The 19765-nt window shown below is 32.6% G+C and overlaps 1 protein-coding gene and 1 long non-coding RNA gene across 3 annotated transcripts in view; one reads left to right on the forward strand and one right to left on the reverse strand.

Moving 5' to 3' along the window:
- LOC141456062 (uncharacterized) overlaps window positions 1-7574 on the reverse strand; it is a 27112-nt gene extending 19538 nt beyond the window's left edge. For both annotated transcript variants that reach the window (XR_012459568.1, XR_012459569.1), the window contains exons 1-2: window positions 7234-7574; window positions 1316-1503 (exon numbers count right to left, since the gene is read on the reverse strand). This is a non-coding gene — a long non-coding RNA (uncharacterized lncRNA). The remainder of the gene's footprint in view (window positions 1-1315; window positions 1504-7233) is intronic.
- The window catches only part of LOC141456059 (juvenile hormone acid O-methyltransferase-like), a 13383-nt gene extending 3156 nt beyond the window's left edge, over window positions 1-10227 (forward strand). Inside the window, exons 2-6 of the mRNA XM_074131656.1 lie at window positions 199-445; window positions 4878-5053; window positions 5143-5275; window positions 9459-9606; window positions 9971-10227. Coding sequence (XP_073987757.1) covers window positions 260-445; window positions 4878-5053; window positions 5143-5275; window positions 9459-9606; window positions 9971-10152 — 825 coding nt within the window. The 5' untranslated portion in view covers window positions 199-259 and the 3' untranslated portion in view covers window positions 10153-10227. The remainder of the gene's footprint in view (window positions 1-198; window positions 446-4877; window positions 5054-5142; window positions 5276-9458; window positions 9607-9970) is intronic.
- Window positions 10228-19765: the final 9538 nt, after the last annotated feature.

Genomic DNA, 19765 nt, shown 5'->3' on the forward strand with positions numbered 1-19765 from the left:
TTTGAATTCCAAAAATATATTTACATAGTTATTTGTATCTACTGCATCTCAGTCAGTCAGAATCAACATCTGAAAGTTAAATTTCAGTTTTTTAATTAGGCTAGCTCTAGAATGTCCTTTATTTAATTTAAGAATTACATTTATTCCCAGAGAATAGACTATATTTAATAAATAATATTTTATTTACTATTATTTCAGAACTTTGCAGCCAAAGAAAAGTTGGATATTGCCTGATTGTGAACATATATATTATTAAACAATGATTGATCCAGAATTATATACTTCGGTGAACGAACTACAGAAAAGAGATGCACGCTATGCATTAGAAAGAGTGAAAGATGAACTTCCTTGGAATAATGGTGAAAAAATATTAGACGTAGGCTGCGGCCCAGGCGATCTTACCACTTCATTATTGAAACATTATTTACCACATGACGCCACCATTGTAGGTGTTATTCAGTTTATGTTTTATTCGAGTAGTCATTAAAAACTTCTACGGGCAAAAGATACTAGGGAATAACGAATCTGTGGCTTTTTGTCTAGCAATGCGTAACCTTTCTTTCTAACTACCAAAACTTAGTTTCCTTTGGGCAATTTCAATTCATAACTTTTAAAAAATGCATAAATCCACTATTCTGTTTTCAAATGAAAAACTGGAGGTCAAAGCTCAGTTTCTGTAAGGGCTTAAACAATTGAGAGAGAATGATACAAGTGATATGATGAAAGTAAAATTATGTCTATTTGAATCGGCAGCACCAGAAAACTATCACTCAAATTAGTAAACGAAGATTTGAATTTTCAAATTTACCTCTCACCAAACTAGCATCGATCAGCCTCTTCAAAATGACCCAACTTCATGCAGTCAAAAATTGTAAAAAACATATAAATGTGAATACTTTAGCGTTCTGCGATGTGCCTTCAAAAATAGATGGGTCACAGACGGGTTCCAGTAACAGAAAATTTTGGCCAATATTTTAAGTAGCAAGCGCAATACGTCAGTAAACAAACTGTTTTTAAATCGTAAGATGAAAAGCACCAAGATATTGTTACTTCCCAGTATTTAGAAATTAAATCGTAGGTTTTATCCGCCATAGTTAAATGGAAATCTAATTCGTCAATCTAAAGAGGGTATCTTTTGTAATGAAAGAAAACCCTGAACAGTTAACAATCTTAGCTAGCATAGCTATGTTTGCTATGCTGTGACGGTAAGACCCAGCACCACAGTGAACCTAACCGTGTATTCAACAAAACTATTCATATTAGACTATTAATACATATAAATATACTGTCTAAATAATAATTCAAAGTAGATTACAAGACAAATCCTGTTAAAAAATACTTCTGCAGCAACTTGCAGAGCTTATCCGAAGATCATCAGAATGGATGGCCATTTAGTTTGTTTTCCATTGATTTCCAAAACTTGAGGGCCGCTACCAGAGCAAAACTCTTCGGTCCAAAACTTTATTTGTTGATCTTCCAAATCTCTCTGAGTTACTCTTTGCTCTACAACAGGAATGAACGAGAATAATTAAACTTGTAATTTAGGATAATTAATTTAAACAATTCAATTAAATAGATTTCATGCTATTCCTAAAATTGAAATAAACTTTATTAAAATTTAAATGAAACAAAACAACATTTGACCTTTATCTGGGAAAGAAACATTTCCCAACCATCAAAGCTAGACTTTGTTCCATTGAAATCCAAGCTACCTCAACTCTGATTGCTGACAGTATTTTCCATTATACAATATATTCATTTCCTTTGGAAAATCAATTAATTAAAACTTAAGTTATTAATTTAAGGCGCGCCTATTTTTACGAGCTTCTTCTAAAAAAAAAAAGATAAAACTTTATTTTAACCAAACTTCAAACGTGTAATTTTACTGGATGTTCAAACCTCTTAACTTCAATGAAACGGGCGAGTCAGCTATATTCAACATCTAGTAGGATACTTGAATTGATTAAATTTAGTGCAGAAGATCAAAGCAATAACCCTTGAAATGTTACGTCATAGATTTCCTATAAGCTTGTACTGTAAATAGATTTTTTAAGATTATCCGATAAAACCGACTACAACAATTAGAAGGCATTTCAAATTTAGAGAAAAGAGTCCGAAAAGACATAAAACGAATCCAGCGCGACGATTCGCCCATCCACTACTTCTTGCAAAAAATTGTAGCATCACATTTAACTCAATTCGATAAAACAAAATTTTAAGAGGTACTAAAGGCATTTTTTAAAAAAAAAACTCATTGAAATTTACGAATGCAACAATAATTGCAACAAGAAAATCAGGTAAATGACAACACAATTTCAGGATTATTGTGTGGAGTTAGCACCCAGCGGTGTTACTCCATTATCGTGAATATAAATATATCGTGAATATACTATACTGCTCTCGTACGATGAGAGTAGTTTGCGAAGTCATCTTCTGTTCAATCTTCGTGGAAGATTGACTGGTACTGCGGGAGAAGACTGGTGTTCTATTAAAGAGGTTAGGATGAGCTACTGTAGAGGAATGAAATTTGAGAAAGGATTTTGAGGTCATTATGGATGGTGAGGTTAGAAATATAGAATTGAGCAAGTAGTCTTCGTAGTATTTCTGACTGTAAAGTCTGGTTGGAATGTTTATTCGATCCCCATACTTCGATGCCGTATGACCAAATAGGTCGCAGTAACAGAAGGTATAAGAATCTTTTGTTATTTAGGTTGATCTTTGATCGTTTGTCAAGTAGTTTGGCGAGAAGTTTGTAGCATTGTTTAGTTTCTTGTCTTTTCAGTCTGGTATGGGGATTCCGTGTCAACCGTTTGTCTAGGTGCAGTCCAATGAATTTTTTGAATTCATCACCTTCTACTAAGTTTTCAAGTAGTATAAGCTGTTTGTATTTAATTATTTTCATTTCCGAACAAATATTCTTTAAGTTATTAGACACCTAGATTACCCTTATAGATTTAACATTTTAGAGACACTTACGAGTATATTTATGTACAATTACTTAAATTTTGGGCAGCCATGACAGAGTTTCTAGGCTGCAGAGGAATTGGCTTTATTGCCACTCTCTTTATACTTTATAATCTAGGTCTTCAATCCACAAACCGTTTCGCTTTTCGTTAAAATCTATTAACTTGACATATCACTTTGCTGAACCCGCAATATTCTTTTTCTATAATTTTTAAGCACGAGTTTTAAAACGATTATGCCTATCACTTATGTTTGGAACATAGTTCCAGATAATTCATTCTAAGGAGATTCCGTTGGAGGAAATAATTAAAACATTTCGATATATTCTACAGAGTTCTAAGGCCTACCGAAGAGCGTCGCATTTTGTCTCTAACCAAACCAATTGAATCTTCTCTTACATTCTTCCACACCTTTGGCGATAAGTTAAAGGACAGCCATAGAAGACTGTTTTTTGTTTTTTTTAGAAAACTCTTAATGTTCTATTTTTCGCAGTGTCAGAATGAGACAGCTCTGGGTCCCATGATGTTTTTGAGGGCAAAATAATAAGCGCTTTGATTTCGACAGGATGGGGAATTTTGATGCAAAGCATTTTCGTCATTGTGGAGTAGACAGCAAGAACAAAACCGAAAAATTGGCAAAGGAAGGTCTCCGGAAGTAGTTGCAGCTAGTAATACTGAAATGGCATTTAATAGAAACAAAAAAGTTATGAATAATCACCTCGTAGGGAAGGGATTAGCTATGAGGTTAGCATACTGGACTCCCACGCGGAGGTCCCGGGTTCGAATCCAGCAGCTGACCCTTAGATTTTCTCTTCCTAGGAGCTTCTTACAGCTCACTGTCCGGTGATGGACAGTGTTGTCTGTAACGAGAGAACACTGTCCGGAGGCCGGCAGTGCACTGGAAAAAGCTCCGGGCGCTAATGACCTCAGCTGTTGATGCGCCAAAAAAAAAAAAAAAAAAAAAAAAAAAAAAAAAAAAAAAAAAAAAAAAAAAAAAAAAAAAATAGATATGTTTAAATAATCCATTCTCAAAGAATATTCAAAGATAAAGTTTATTAGGATAAAAGTCAAGTGGAAATGACAAAACTAGAACTCGGCAATGATTAGTTCTGTAAGAAGTTTAATGCCAATAATTGAGCCGTTTTCCTTAAATAAATTAATAATGTAATAAGTAGGGAAAGTTTGGAGTGAATCTATTAATTTTCGGCTACTAACACTGAAAGCCTTGGTTGCAGCTTGTTAAATTAAAATTAAAATATGATTTAAAGTCGGATTTTAAAATCCATTTTTGTTTTTAGTCGTTTGTTTTGAATTTCGCAAATTATATCATTTAATGACAGATCGTTTTTAAATAATTACAAGCGTTTACTGTATATCTTTGAGTTTTAGTGGAATGAACATAAAGTATTGAGCATTGAGAATGACAATTGCATTACAAGCTCAGTGGTGGTTATACCTTTACATAGATAATGAATAAATATTTATTTAAATTTAAACATAAATTTTGACAATGTTGGTTTGTGGTTGGAGTTCAGCTTTGGAATGGTGCTTTAATCTTCGAGCTGTTTTGACATATTTCTTTAGACTGCTATTAATAAGGAAAAAAGAAGATAGAAAACTCTAACGACAGAACTTTACGATTGTTTATTCAGTCCGGATGTGTGAGGGCGAAATCGAAATAAAACTTTTGACATTCTTACCGCAAAATCAATGAAATTCGAAGAAGAAATTAAGTTGAATACAGTACCAAAGTTAAACAATGAATTTTCATCTAATGCGTTTACAATGTATCAATGTAGATAGATACCAATTGGGCCAAATTATAGAGCTTGTAACCTCCAAAAAAAAATTATGTTTTATAGTTACATTTATTTAAAACAACGTGATTTTTAAACATAAAGCTTGTTTCAACAGGTTGGATGTGACATATCCGAAGCAATGATCATGTATGCGCAAAAGAAATATGGTAATAATCAGTTTTCATTCAAACAATTAGATATCAGTAATTCAAATATTTGGATGAATTGGGAAGAAGGAATTTTTGATAAAATTTTCTCATTTTATTGTTTACATTGGGTCACCGATCAAAGGTATGCTTATAAAGACTTTTTCATTATAAAATATTTCAACGTTTTTAACAGTTTTAAGATATTAAAGAGTATTTATTTTTTACTTTTAGACAAGCAGCTAAAAATATGAACGCATTATTAAAACTAAATGGAAATGTAGTCACAATGTTTACAACTTCACATCCATTCCTTACGTTATTCAAAGAACTTTCTGAACATCCAAAATGGAATCATCTTTCAAAGGTATGGTAAGAAATATTTATTAAGTTTTTCATCGATTTATACAGGGTGTTCATTTTAAGACGGCTCAAATGCATTTCATTCTTAAACGGTTGATCTGAGCAAAAAATGGTAGAGGAAAAATTTGTTGCCCGTCACCTTATTCCTTAATTTATCAAACAATGCACTTTACTCAACTTGTGAAGCATGTACTGTCCTTCAAAGGTGCCTACTCTGGCTCGCAAGCCAGGTTAGCCAGGAGGTTATCAACTGCTCTCTGTATTTGAGGAAGCATCTTTGAAGACACAGTAAATGCTTCACAAGTTGAGTAAAGTGCATTATTTGATAAATTAAGGAATAAGTTTGAGCCTTTACATGAAAGATATTGATCACTTAAGTATGTGGCAGAAGGTTTCCAATTTTTTTTTGGTAATTAAACGTAACTCTCCCAAAATTATCAAATAATTATTAAACCTTCTTGTTTGTAACAGATGTAAAATTAATTTTTAGCCATTTTGTGTATGCTTGAGAACATATAAAGCTCTTAACATTTGATTTTTCCTAGAAAAATCACTCTGAAAACGACTTATTTCCCGATATTAAGAAAAATACTGGCTTTACTGCCTTGGCAATATTTTTAGTAGAAAGGGGATGAAAAAATACATAAAAATGACCTATCGCGTGCTCTTCTTTCTCTTTGATAACAAGTTAAAAAATTGAAATATGATTAATAAATACCAGATTTTGAAATGGCCTAGCACCTTTAATTTTAAAGATATCGAATAGCGGTTTCCGGTTTCTTTCATAACTTTTTTATACTCTTTAAAACTGTGTATATGAAAATGGAGGTCAACTGCGAACCCTCACTTTTGTCAGCCGCGTATGCGGGAAGAAATCTAAAATCAAGTCACACATTCTGAAACTAGAGGTGACGGGCAACAAATTTTTCGTTCAGATCAACCGTTTAAGAATGAAATGCATTTGAGCCGTCTTAAAATGAACACCCTGTATAGACCAATTTCATCTTTATCCAGATTATGTCGAGAGAACACTGTCCGGAGGCCGGCAGTGCACTGGTAAAAGCTCCGGGCGCTAATGACCTTAGCTGTTGATGCGCCCAAAAAAAAAAAAAAAAAAAAAAAATTAAAAATATAAATAGCAACATTTTCTTTATTGTTACTGACTATTAGCACCCTTAAAATCTGGTGCTCATGACCATTACCTAAGTCGCGTAATATGGTGTGAACCATATTGTCAAAGCCAAAGAATATTTTTAGAAGATTGGCAGTACAATAAGAAATCCCCGGAATTTAATAACCTAACGTTGAATATGTTGATGTGCGTTAGTTAATCTTTTGCTATATTAACCTAGCAGAAAATTGAATGTTTTCATACAACACCTAGTGACGTCCCATTCAATCCATTCTTGAATGAACACGATGCAGTTAGTTTGAAACTATATTGAAATTTCCTTCATCTCTCGACATAATCTGTAGTTGCCAGCCACCACCTACTGGGACCAGATTCCTTCAATTGTGTCGACAAATTTGCGATTTAAAGTTCCCCTAAATATTGAATGCATTTTTAGTTCTGTATGAGATAGACGCTAGTCTAAGAAAATTAAAATCATATTTCCGAATTCGATGGTGGTGACATCATTGATGGGTTCGGTAAGCCAGTCACATTTACTTCACTACCTAAATGTAGTTTATGGCCCACGGCACATGACTTTGCCTGAGTAAGCTAAAGAAAACTTCTAGATTTTAAAAGTAGAAACAGATAAAGAGTATAATTGATGGTAAAATTATCTCTTAGAATTGTAAACATTTCAATTAGCGAAAGGAGGTGAATGTTTGTTATTAGATGTTCTATTCAAGACAATGAATTTGTAAACTGTGGGATGTAAATAAAACCTCAGGCAGCTGTCTACAAAAAATTAGGAGGCAATTCTGGAAAGCCTGAGAAGATAATAAAATTTATACCTTTCTACCAGCTAGTGAACCCAGAAACGTCCTGCAGTAGGCCTTCTTCCTTCTTGACACTATTAGATATGTCCCCCATCTTGCACAGCTGATTTACTCTGCTTGATCCATGAGGATGAGTCCAGAACCTCCGGTTTCATCTTCACCAATAATAAAAAAAAAAGAATCAAACAAGATTTGCAATCCTATGGGCAGAAATTTTTCAGCCAGTACGAGCGCAAGAAATAACCACTATTTGTTTGGTTGGTTAAACTTCGCAATTTTTAATGAGATCGCATTAATTGTTATCTCTGTACAGAAATTGACTCCGAACAGTAGTTCACACTGATATCAAATGAGAATGGAACGCGATCCAGAGTGAATTATCAGCATACAGATTGTAAATTTTAAACTTCTCTCCCCACTTAACCCCTCTACTAACAACTCTTGTTAAAATATTGTAATGAAACAATGGTAATCATTAAATTATTTACAAAAATTAAATTACCATCTTACTCTGCTGCCTTAACTGTGTAGCAAAAAAGGTATGACAACTTTCTAAAGCCGTCGTTTTGTTCGAAAACATAGTGCAGTGATATGGCGTGTTGATAAACAGATTAGTACTGGCTAGCATTCTCTGAAAAATATCAGCATCCTGCAGCTAACAACCTAGCAGTTGATGGCGCCTGTAGTTGAAGATATCAGCAACTTCTAGAAGAAAGAATAAAAATAAGACATTTGAGCTAGTATGTTTTTTTGAAATTTCTTTAAAAAAAAAAAACATAGTGAGATAACCTTCTTATAATTTTCAAAATAGAATTTTAAAATTTCTGCAAAAATGGAAACTTTGAAGAGTTGCACAATTGGAAGAGAGCCCATGTCAAAGCTAGCTCAGAGTCAAGTGCAATCAATTTCCAAGATTAATGTTTCAAATATGAGTTATTTAGATAACATTTCTAGTCCAAACTTTAGAAATAAAGGTTTAAATTATTACTTTTTTTTTTTTTAGAATTAAATGAAAAACTAAATTTCCAATTTTGATGAAAATCTCCTAGTTTCTGAATAAATTTTTCTAATTCTACATTATTATTATTATTTTATTTTAACTTTGGTAATCTAATAACGCACCTGTAGATCTAAAACCACTGTTTAAAACTTTTTTCCTGAAAAATTCGATGACGACCACTTTTGGGAGAGGGTGGACTGTTATAAAGAAAATGCATAGTCCTGACGAAGACAACCTGCATTGTCTAGCTTGGCAAACGACCTTTAAAAAAGCATGCTGCTTTTTTTTTTTTTGTTTTTTAAACTTCTGTTGCGTCTAAGTAGCCGAATCAAAGTCGGCCATGAAGCTGTAATGGGTTCAGATGTGAGAGAGAGAGAGAGAGATGTTGGTTGTAGACGTTGATGGATAAATAACACTTTTAGTATCGGTATAAGACTTTGTATATTTATATGACTGACTGCCAAGGACTCTATACTTTACACTACAAGAACAGAACAGACTGACTGACGTGGCTAAACGATGTGTACAACTGAAGTGTAAGACTTTGAACTCTCGAGCTGAATATCGAACTGAATTGTATATGTCTAATTGAATCTGAATATGATTATGATTTGACTTTCCTCTTGTTCTTATATACCTTCGCCGAGCCTCCCTTCTCTGTGTCCAAGGGGGCTGTCCCTTTCTCTCTGGCTAGAGTGGGTGAGTGGTGGGGTTTCACTACCCCTACGCTAGAGTGGATGAGTTGTGGGGGTTCACTGCCCCTACAAAGCCGAAGAAATAGAATTCCACTGTCGCCTTTTTTTTTCTGAGGAGTTCGATTACGACTTGTACAGCATAGCTGCAATAGGGATGGGTTCTGCAGCCATGATGCTAATGGTGGTGTAATCTTCAGATGAAAATGTAAACCTATGTAACAAAATTCCAATTCAAACTTAAAAAAATGTGCATTGCAAAACAACTGGGTAAAAATAAATAAGTTAAAACAGGCGCCACGGTAGCCGAGAGGTTAGAGGTGAGACCTGCAAAGCTAATGCATTGTGGTATTGGGTTCGATTCCTGGTCTAGTCCTTGGATTTTATTTAATGTTCAATATGTGAATTTTATCGTTAAGTAAGTTTGCTAGCCACCTCAATCTACAACACCTAATTGGTCGCTAAAAAGGCCGCCTGAAAAAATAGGCATTACTTTACTTTAAAAATAAAATAAATTAAACATTTAATAGCTCTTGTTATTCTTTCAGTACTGGAACACTTGGGATGTATTACACAATTCAAATGCAGATACAAAAAAAGAATACACAAAAGTTCTGGAAGATTGCTGCTTCGAAGTAGTTAGTTGTTCAATCAGTGAAACAAGTTTTGCTCACAAATCAATGGATGAATTTATAGGTAATTTTTAGTCAACTTACTAAATAATAAACGTTAAGGCAATTAAAATGTAAAATAAGAATGCAAGAAACAGGTATCAAGTATTGTTTACCATACCATAATAACAAAAGAGCAGCACGTTGTAATTGAGGGCGCATTTACACATGGCGCTGAATTAACTGCAGTGCAATGTGGACGATAAGATGTTTTGGACACAGCCATAAGTGTCCGTACCAAAAGTCCAAGTATAGACATCACTTAAATGGAAATTTAGAAAGAGGGTGCAACCTATTTTTACCACCTTGTACGACTCATAAACCTACTTTTTTTGTTCTTTTCTTAATTCATAAAATAATTTTAGTTAAAATTTTATCTTGTTTTCTAGATTATTTTGATTCAATTAACCCATACAAAAGGCACATTCCTAAGAATAAGCGAGAAGAATTCTTGGAAGATTGTAAGCAACTACTTTTAGAAGACGGCCTCTTAATCATGAATGATGGAGGAGGTACTTTGCACAAATACTCAGTTATTACCACTAACGCTAAAAAAGTGGCTAATTTGTAACGCTATGGGCTATCATTATGTACTGAATAATTTTATAATTAGTAGTTAAGAAATAAAATTTGTTTTACTTGGAAATGTGCGTTTTAAATAAAATTAATTCTAACCCATCAAAGCCTAAAGTGACCATATGGTCACAGTTGAATTTTGCCACATTTAATAGAATGCTGTTCATTCTAGACAATCAGTTTAGATTTTCTCTTTACTATAGTGTACGTTAGTGTATGTTATTCGTAATAAGGGACGGAAAATCATAATAACTAGTGTTTTCAGTTAGTATATTTTGTTTTGAAAAAACCTGTTTCAATCAGTTTGGACTCTAGTTTATTGTTAGCAATTTTTTAGTTTATTAAATACGTCATAATTTGTGTTTTTTATATGAAACACAATAACCAATAGTTGTTATAAATTATGTATCAATAACAAAGTTCAAGACTTAAATTTATACTTACAAAATCACATTCAAAAGCTGTGTTACCATTTGGTCACATCAGGTCATTGGACTACTATTTCATTATTTTTTTTTTTATCTAATAAAGTCAAAGATGGGCTGATATTCGAGGAGGCCTTAAACTTACTACAATAACAACGAATCCAATGATGAATTTGTTGGTGAGCCGGAATTTTTTATTGTTCCACCTGAAGCGGCTGTAATTACAGTGATGACGAAATGGGTGGGGGGGAAGCATGTTAGATTGGAAAAGCGGAATTGAGGTAGTACGTCAGAATGACTATTCCGCAGTTACTTTAGCAAGTATATTTCCACTTGGAACAGTCAATAGGTATTGCCATGTGAAACAAAAAGATATGCATTTCTCGCCCGAATGTAATTGTAACATGGGCGGAACTGATGGATGAAGATATTATGGCTTGCCGAATAAATATACGTGGTAAGAAATGGTGGTGGCCCATATTCACGTGGTGAGTGGGTGCAGTGCTTCATAATGCTTGGGTGTTTTATAAAAATCACTTCATGTAATGTACCAAATTATCGATGTAATGTAATGTACCAAATTAGAATTCCAGGGACGATTGTGTTGAGTTACCTAACAAATTATAAAACGGCTTCAAAAAAACAGGACATCCTTCAATATACACATTAGATGAAGATCTGATGTATGATCTGATGATCTGGGACACTTTGTGATTCTGGTGCCAAATGATAAAAGAAGGAGATGAATAAATGAAGGATGTTCATCTGTGGGCACAATGCAGAAAAAACGAAGTAGGCTTGTGAATACCTTGTTTTGAAACCCAACATTCGAAACAATTAAGTGCAATTTTTATGTTAAACATTTTTTAAAATAAGGAAAGTTTTTTTCGTACTTATAATCAAGTAAATAAGGAGTTTTTGTTGAAAAAAGATGGCATTGTACACTAGTACCCTATTGACCTGATGTGACCATATGGTCACTGGCCATTACCAGAGATTGGCGAATAATATCTTAATTAATTTATGTTTTCTATATTATTAGCAACCTATTTGATAGAAAAAATAAAAAAGTTTTGGAAAATTCAAAAAAAAAAAACTCCGGCTTTGAAGGGCTAAATTTGTATTATTGAATACTAAATATAAAATATTATTATCAAACTTACTAACCGAAAAAAATATAAATACTGAAACATTTTTCTCAAATAATTATTTCTCTATTCAATTTTACTCAGACTCAGCTTGTTGGAATATCTACCACTAAATAGACTTGCACGCATTCTATTGGCGAGAGTTTTAAGTAATAATAAGCCCAGACAACTACTTAATTTACTAAAAATAATTTTTACTGTCCTCCGAAAGCAAACAGTAAAATAAAAATAAATTAATTTGGTAAAAAGTAAAAATATATTACACAATAAATATTATTTATTTACAATAAATCAAGAAGTCATTATAATAGTAGAGTAGTTAACTTTAAAATGATAATATTTTCAGCGCAAATGCAATCAATAATAAAATGCTCACTAAGATAACTAAATAGTTTTCAGCTACAATTCCTTCTTGAATTATAAAATCGGCTGAAAATTTAATCTATAATTTTTATTTTATCAAATTTTACGAGCTTTCAGTGTTTAATTTTTTCAGTCTAAAAAGTACAAAATGAAGCATTGGCCAGAATGCCGGGATTGTGCCTTCAAAACGGAAAGGTTTCGTTCAAAAAAGGACTTTTTAGTAAGCCTACGTTTATCCATTTTCCCGATGACCTGATTAAAACTGTCCGGTAGGACAGTTGTATAAGGGTTGATCATCAAAAACTGCACGTAAAAGCGTAACGTTGAAAAACACCCAACTTTGTCAATTTTTTTCTCTCTTTCTATAAAAGGTAAAATTCCCAAATTTTCTTTAAAATATAGGGCAAATCCTCCTTTATAACTGTAATTTTTTTGCAACAACCCAGATCTAATAGGTTTCGAGAAAAAAGTTGCCGAAAATGAGCAAAAACCGCTTTTACAAAAAATGTTCTTGTTCTTGTTCTTGTTGTTCTTGTTCTTGTTGTTACCTTTTTTGTAAACAACATAGCGCCTAAACGCGTGAACCGATTTTCATGAATGAGGTGTCATTCGATACGGAATTTTATGTAGATGTGCCTTTTGGGGGTCTCGACGCTGTACATCGAATGGGAGAGGAGTTAGCCCTCTTAATGTAAGGCCCCCTCCAAAATTATTATTACTAATTACTCTGTAAATCTTGGCCCGATTTTGATAAAATTTGGTAGGATGATAGGGTTAGGGCTCCCCTAAGCATTATAGCGGCGATCAGCTCTTACACTTGTTAAGGGGAAGTATAGCAATCGTTTAAAATTATCGACACGTGAACCGATTTTCATGAATGAAGTGTCATTCGAATCAAAATTTTGTACAGATTTGCACTTTATATGTCTCGACGCTTTGCCTCATAAAGAGGGGAGTTTGCCCCACCCAAATAAGACCCTTTCTAAAACAATTATTACCAATATTTCTATAACGCTTAGTCCGATTTTGATAAAATTTAGCACGAAGAAGTGATTAAAGCGCTTCTACGTGGCTGTGAAGTGCCATCGTGCCCTTACTTCTACTAAGAGGAAGTACTGCAATCGTTAAAATTGTCAATGAGTGAACCGATTTACATCAATCGGTCGTTCGATACAAAATCTTTGCCTTTTAGGGAGAAGTACTGTAATCGCAGTTTATTTTTCTTGCTCCTCTTAAAAGGAAGTACTGAAATCGCAGTTTAATTTTACTATTTACGTACAAATACCTTCCTATTTTATTCAAAACGCTTTCTCACAAAAAATTGTTATTTAGGAAGGTTTGGGGACCGCAACTATAATCATTCTTTAAAAAGATCTCTCCAGTGGTAGTTACGGTTCCGACTTAACACCTATCAGGTTATAATGATAGCATTGCTTATTCCAAATTTTAAAAAAATCTGTAAAGCAGATATGTAACTTTGCCAAATAGACAAAAATAAAAATCTATCCAAAAGGTACAAAAATCTCCTTAACAAAAACTTACAGTTTAAAAAGTTAAGTATAAGGGTTGATTAAACGCCAAAAGGTACACAAATCAGTAAGTACCCAACATTTCATTAATACTTCATTGATATTATTTAAGTAATTTTACTGCATTAACTTTTCCTTCACATTTTTTAGAATTTATCTCCTTAACAAAAACTTACAGTTTAAAATGTTAAGTATAAGGGTTGATTAAACGCCAAAAGGTACACAAATCAGCGAGTACCCAACATTTCATTAATAGTTAAGTAATTCTACAGCATTAATTTTCATTAATAAGTTATTTTTTAGAATTTATTAGATGTCACAGACCCTTATGCTGGCCATTTTCGTCTACAAAATATATGTTCAAGTAGCACTGTAGATTGACTGTAATATCTAGTTATCTATAATAATAAAACTATTAATTACAGGTTAAAAAGAAAACGTTATAAAAAATAAAAAAAATTATGAGGCTAAAAAATTCAAAAACTTTTTTTTATAAAAAACTTACACCAATGATTTTGTTTATTTTATTTATTTATTTTTATTTTTAAATAAAAATCGTCGGTTTAAGTTCATTCTTTGATTAAAGTAATTGTTATTTTATGTAGTAGTCAAACGTTTATAATAATAGATAATAATTATCTGGCTTTATCGCAAATAATATAGTTTTCTTCAATTACATTCTCAATCTAGGTATTCATCCCACAATGTTGTATATATGTAATATACAGTAAATAAGATATGCATATTTTTAGGGCAGCTAATTATTCCAGTATTTTACTATAAGTAAAATTAGGGGGACTAAATTAAATTACAATTGAGAAATGAATAATTGTTGTTGAATAATCTACTTGTTATTAACTGTGTGTTATTTGTGCTCACGAATATTTCGGTAAGACGAATTCAAGACAGTAGCCTACTCTAACTTTGTCTTTTTCTACTTTAACATGCATGTACATATTTATGTGATTTATCATAATTATAACAAAAAAATATTATAAATGAAGTGGCCAGCATAAGGGTCTGTGACATCTAATAAATTCTAAAAAATAACATATTAATGAAAATTAATGCAGTAGAATTACTTAACTATTAATGAAGTATTAATGAAATGTTGGGTACTCGCTGATTTGTGTACCTTTTGGCGATTAATCAACCCTTATACTTAACATTTTAAACTGTAAGTTTTTGTTAAGGAGATTTTTGTACCTTTTGGATAGATTTTCCTTTTTGTTTATTTTACAAAGTTACATATCTTCTTTACAGATTTTTTTAAAATTTGGAATAAACAATTCTATCATTATAACCTGATAAGGTGTTAAGTCGGAACCGTAACTACCAATGGAGAGATCTTTTTAAAGAATGATTATAGTTGCGTTCCCCCAAACCATCCTCAATAACAATTTTTTTGAAAAAGCGTTTTGAATGACATAGGAAGGTATTTGTACGTAAATAGCAAAATTAAACTGCGATTTCAGTACTTCCTTTTAAGAGGAGTAAGGAAAATAAACTACTATTGCAGTACTTCTTCCTAAAAGGCAAAGAGGCAAAGATCTTTTAATCGAACGACAATACATTGATTTAAATCGGTTCACTCATTGATAATTTAAATGATTGCAGTACTTCCTCTTAGTAGGTGCAAGAGCATCAGCAACGTAGAGGAGCTTTAACCACTTATTCGAGCTGAATTTTATCAAAATCGGACTAAGCGTTATAGAAATATTGGTAATAATAGTTTTAGAAAGGGCCTTATTTGGGTGGGGCAAACTCCCCTCCTTATGAGGCACGGCGTCGAGACTTTTAAAGTGCAAATCTGTACAAAATTTCGATTCGAATGACCCTTCATTCATGCAAATCGGTTCACGTGTCGATAATTTGCAACGATTGCTATACTTCCCCTTAACAAGTGTAAGAGCAGATCGTCGCTTTAATGTTACGTAGGGGAGCCCTAACCCTATCATCCTACCAAATTTTATCAAAATCGGGCCAAGATTTACGGAGTAATTAGTAATAATAATTTTGGAGGGGGCCTTACATAAAGGGGGCTAACTCCTCTCCCATTCGATGTACAGCGTCGAGACCCCCAAAAGGCACATCTACATAAAATTCCGAATCGAATGTCACCTCATTCATGAAAATCGGTTCACGCGTTTAGGCGCTACGTTGTTTACAAAAAAGGTAACAAGAAGAAGAAGAAGAAGAAGAAGAAGAACAACAACAACAACAACAAGAACAAGAACATTTTTTGAAAAAGCCGTTTTTGCTCATTTTTGGCAACTTTTTTCTCGAAACCTATTAGATCTGGGTTGTTGCAAAAAAATTACAGTTATAAAGGAGGGTTTGCCCTATAATTTAAAGAAAATTTGGGAATTTTATCTTTTATAGAAAAAGAGAAAAAAATTGTCAAAGTTGGGTGTTTTTCAACGTTACGCTTTTTCGTGCAGTTTTTGATGGTCAACCCTTATACAACTGTCCTACCGGACAGTTTTAATTAGATGTCACAGACCCTTATGCTGGCCAGTTCATTCATAATATTATTTTGTTACAATTATGATAAAATGTATATTATATCTTCGTAATTAAATAGGTACTTTATTTTAACTCTATTCCAAATTATTCTTCTGATTTATCTTTAATATGCCCTTTATTCTGAGTTGTCACATATACATGCATGTTAAAGAAGAAAAAGACAAAGTTAGAGTCGGCTACTGTTTAAATTTGAATCACAGAGAATTCAAAACAATATTTCAGTCTTGAATTCGTCTTACCGAAATATTCGTGAGCACAAATAACATACAGTTAATAACAAGTAGATTATTCAACAATATTTACTCATTTCTCAATTGTAATTTAATTTAGTCCCCCTAATTTTACTTATGGTAAAATACTGGAATAATTAGCTGTCCTAAAAATATGCATATCTTTATTTTCTTTATTTTATATTACATATATATAACATTGTGGGAAGAACACCTAGATTGAGAATGTAATTGAAGAAAACTATATTATTTGCGATAAAGCCAGATTATTTATTACTTATTATTACAAACGTTTGACTACTACATAAAGTAACAATTACTTTAATCGAAGAATGAACTTAAACCAATGATTTTTATTTAAAAATAAAAATAAATAAATAAAATCATTGATGTATGTTGGTGTAAGCATTTTTTAAAAAAGTTTATGAATTTTGTGCCTCATATTTTTTTAATATTTTTTATAACGTTTTCTTTTTCACCTGTGATTAATAGTTTGATTATTATAGATAAATAGATATTACAGTCAATCTAAGTTAAATGGTGTGCTACTTGAGTAAATATTTTGTAGACGAAAATGGCCAGCATAAGGGTCTGTGACATCTAATAAATTCTAAAAAATGTGAAGGAAAAGTTAATGCAGTAAAATTACTTAAATTATATCAATGAAGTATTAATGAAATGTTGGGAACTGCTGATTTGTGTACCTTTTGGCGTTTAATCAACCCTTATACTTAACTTTTAAAACTGTAAGTTTTTGTTAAGGTTGATAAGTGATACAAACTGTATTAATCAGACAGAATGTTAAGTGCGCATTGTATCATTGAGAAATATGAGTATTTATATTATTGAGCAAAATAAGTCTGCAAAACAATAGAACTACTTTAAGATGGAGGAATGCCCAAACCAGATCGGTAATCAAAAATGGAGCAGGCTTCACGAGATAAGAGCTCTGAAGATTTCCATACCAGCGAACATAAACCAACATGAACCCTACAGGTGTTGCCTAAATTGGATAAAACGGTCAAGCTATCATCTTCATGCGCCATAGTTCTGAAGTTTGGAGGCATCCGCTTTGTCGTATTCGATTAAATTGCGATAACCAAAAACTTTCAGCATATTCACTATCAGTTAAGATTTGTAAAGACAGTGATGAGTACTTAATTGGAAGCCTATTTATAATACCTAGCTGTAGAGTGTGGCATTAAAGCTAATGAATATAGTACCCACTATTTAATGAATTCCTACATTTTTTAAAAACACCTGCAATGCATTAGTTTTGATAAACATAACCATTTTATCTGTAAGTATAAGGAAAAACGTATAAGGAAAAGAATTCTCTAGTTAACCGAGGAAAACCGGACAGTAATTTCGAGAGACCTTCACAACAAGTAAGAGTGGTTTGAAGGTCATATTAACATTACTGCCATAAGAGGATTGATACGACATAACATTGGTGGCCGAACAACAATAATAAGGATAAAAATCTAGCTATGACGCATTTGGTAACATTGAAGTATAAAATTTATTAATTTAAACATTTATTAAAAATACAGAATGGAATTAATAAAGATTTCATTTTTGTTTTTTGTTTTGCTTCAAACTTTCTTTCCCATACTAGCTTTACCATTGCTCAATTAGTTGTAAACAGAATAGAAGTAAAATTACACTAAATAAAAGATTTCAAAAAAGAATCATAAAAATTGAGACCTATTTTTTTCTGCTCTCTCTTTTAACTGAAGAAAACAATAAACGACATATTGCCGATAAATAATAATAATAATAATTGTTGTTATTTAGGGTAGGAAATAGCTTAGTGGTTAGTGCACTGGAGACTCTGACAGCTCTCTGTGCGGTGTAAATCAGTGCATGAATGCACTGTGTCAGAGTATGAATACTTTCAAGATCACTTCCATGAATGGACATCTTCCACTCGGTCCCCAACAGAAGAATGAACAGCGAACATCATCTTGGTATACAGGGTGAACCAGTAAGTATTGTCCTACTGTATGTAGTACATCTAAAGTGAAGTTCAATGACGTATTGGCCAACTTCATATTTTCTGACTGTTCTTGAGTGACGTCACTTTAATTTTTTTTCTAAAATCATTACATTTTTCCAATAAAAATGTTATAACTTCAAAAGTTTTAGTCCGAATTCGATTCTGATGACACAGAAGACAGATACATTTTCTAACAATTGATACAATTTTGAAGATAAATTTTTCTCCAAACAGCCTCAATCTTCCTCCGGAAACTGGGAAAATAAAAGTAATAGAAATTTTTAAGAAAATTCATTAGGTCCTTATGTGATCATTATCAGACCTAGGTGCTGGCACATTTTATCAAAGTTTCCTTGTCTAATGTGCTTTCAAACGGTATATCATTTTCCAGGATTCCTTTTATCTTCGTATGAGAAATTACGTACGTTTTGCAAGAAAACGTGTTCACCAGTACACAACAGTGTTAGTGATCTAGTTGTTTAATTCATTGAAAACTCTTTTAGATGGACCAGTAGTCAATTTTTAAAGTAGATTGTCTTAAAATAAGGAAGTCAAAGGTTACAAATTGCACTTAAGAAGAAGAAGAAAAAAAATTCTGATCTCTTTGAAATATTTGAGAAAATGTTAGGAACTATTTTAAATAAGTACTATTTTTATAAACAAAAATTCATATGTACTTACTCCAGATTACAATTTCACACACAACTACCTGTTGAAAAAGAAAAGAATGTGAATAATCCTTAAACTTTTTTTTTTTTTAACAATAACATTTTTATTGGAAAAAAGTAATGGTTTTAGAAAAAAAAATTAAAGTGACGTCACTCAAGAACAGCGAAAAATATGAACTTGGCCAATACGTCATTGAACTCCACTTTAGATGTACTGCACACAGTAGGCCTATGGACAATACTTAACGAGGGTCGTTTGAAAAGTCCGTGCAAAGTCAGAGAGATAGCACCACTGGCGCGTATCGAGGTTATGTTTAGTAAGTAGCATCTCTTGGAAGAACACACACCAAGTTTCAGCCAGATCGGTCTATTTCTTTGTGTTTGGCATTCGTTTGAATCGAGGAAGTCGAGTGATTTTCAAAAAATGGACGAAAAAGAATTTCGTGTGTTGATTAAACACTACTTTATGAAAGGCAAAACGCCTCAGGAGACTAAAGAGAAGCTTGATAAACATTATGGTGACTCTGCACCTTCGATTAGAACAGTTTATAAGTGGTTTCAAAATTTTCGGAGTGGCCATATGGGCACAAGTGACGCTGAACGTTCTGGACGCCCTGTTGAGGTTACTACTCCAAAAATCATTGATAAAATCCATGATATGGTGATGGATGACAGAAGAGTGAAGGTGCGTGAGATTGCTAGTGCTGTGGGCATCTCGAA

This window comes from Rhodnius prolixus, unplaced genomic scaffold (assembly GCF_049639745.1).
Source record: "Rhodnius prolixus isolate KJV_2025 unplaced genomic scaffold, Rpr scaffold_4, whole genome shotgun sequence".
NCBI classification, from domain to species: domain Eukaryota; kingdom Metazoa; phylum Arthropoda; class Insecta; order Hemiptera; family Reduviidae; genus Rhodnius; species Rhodnius prolixus.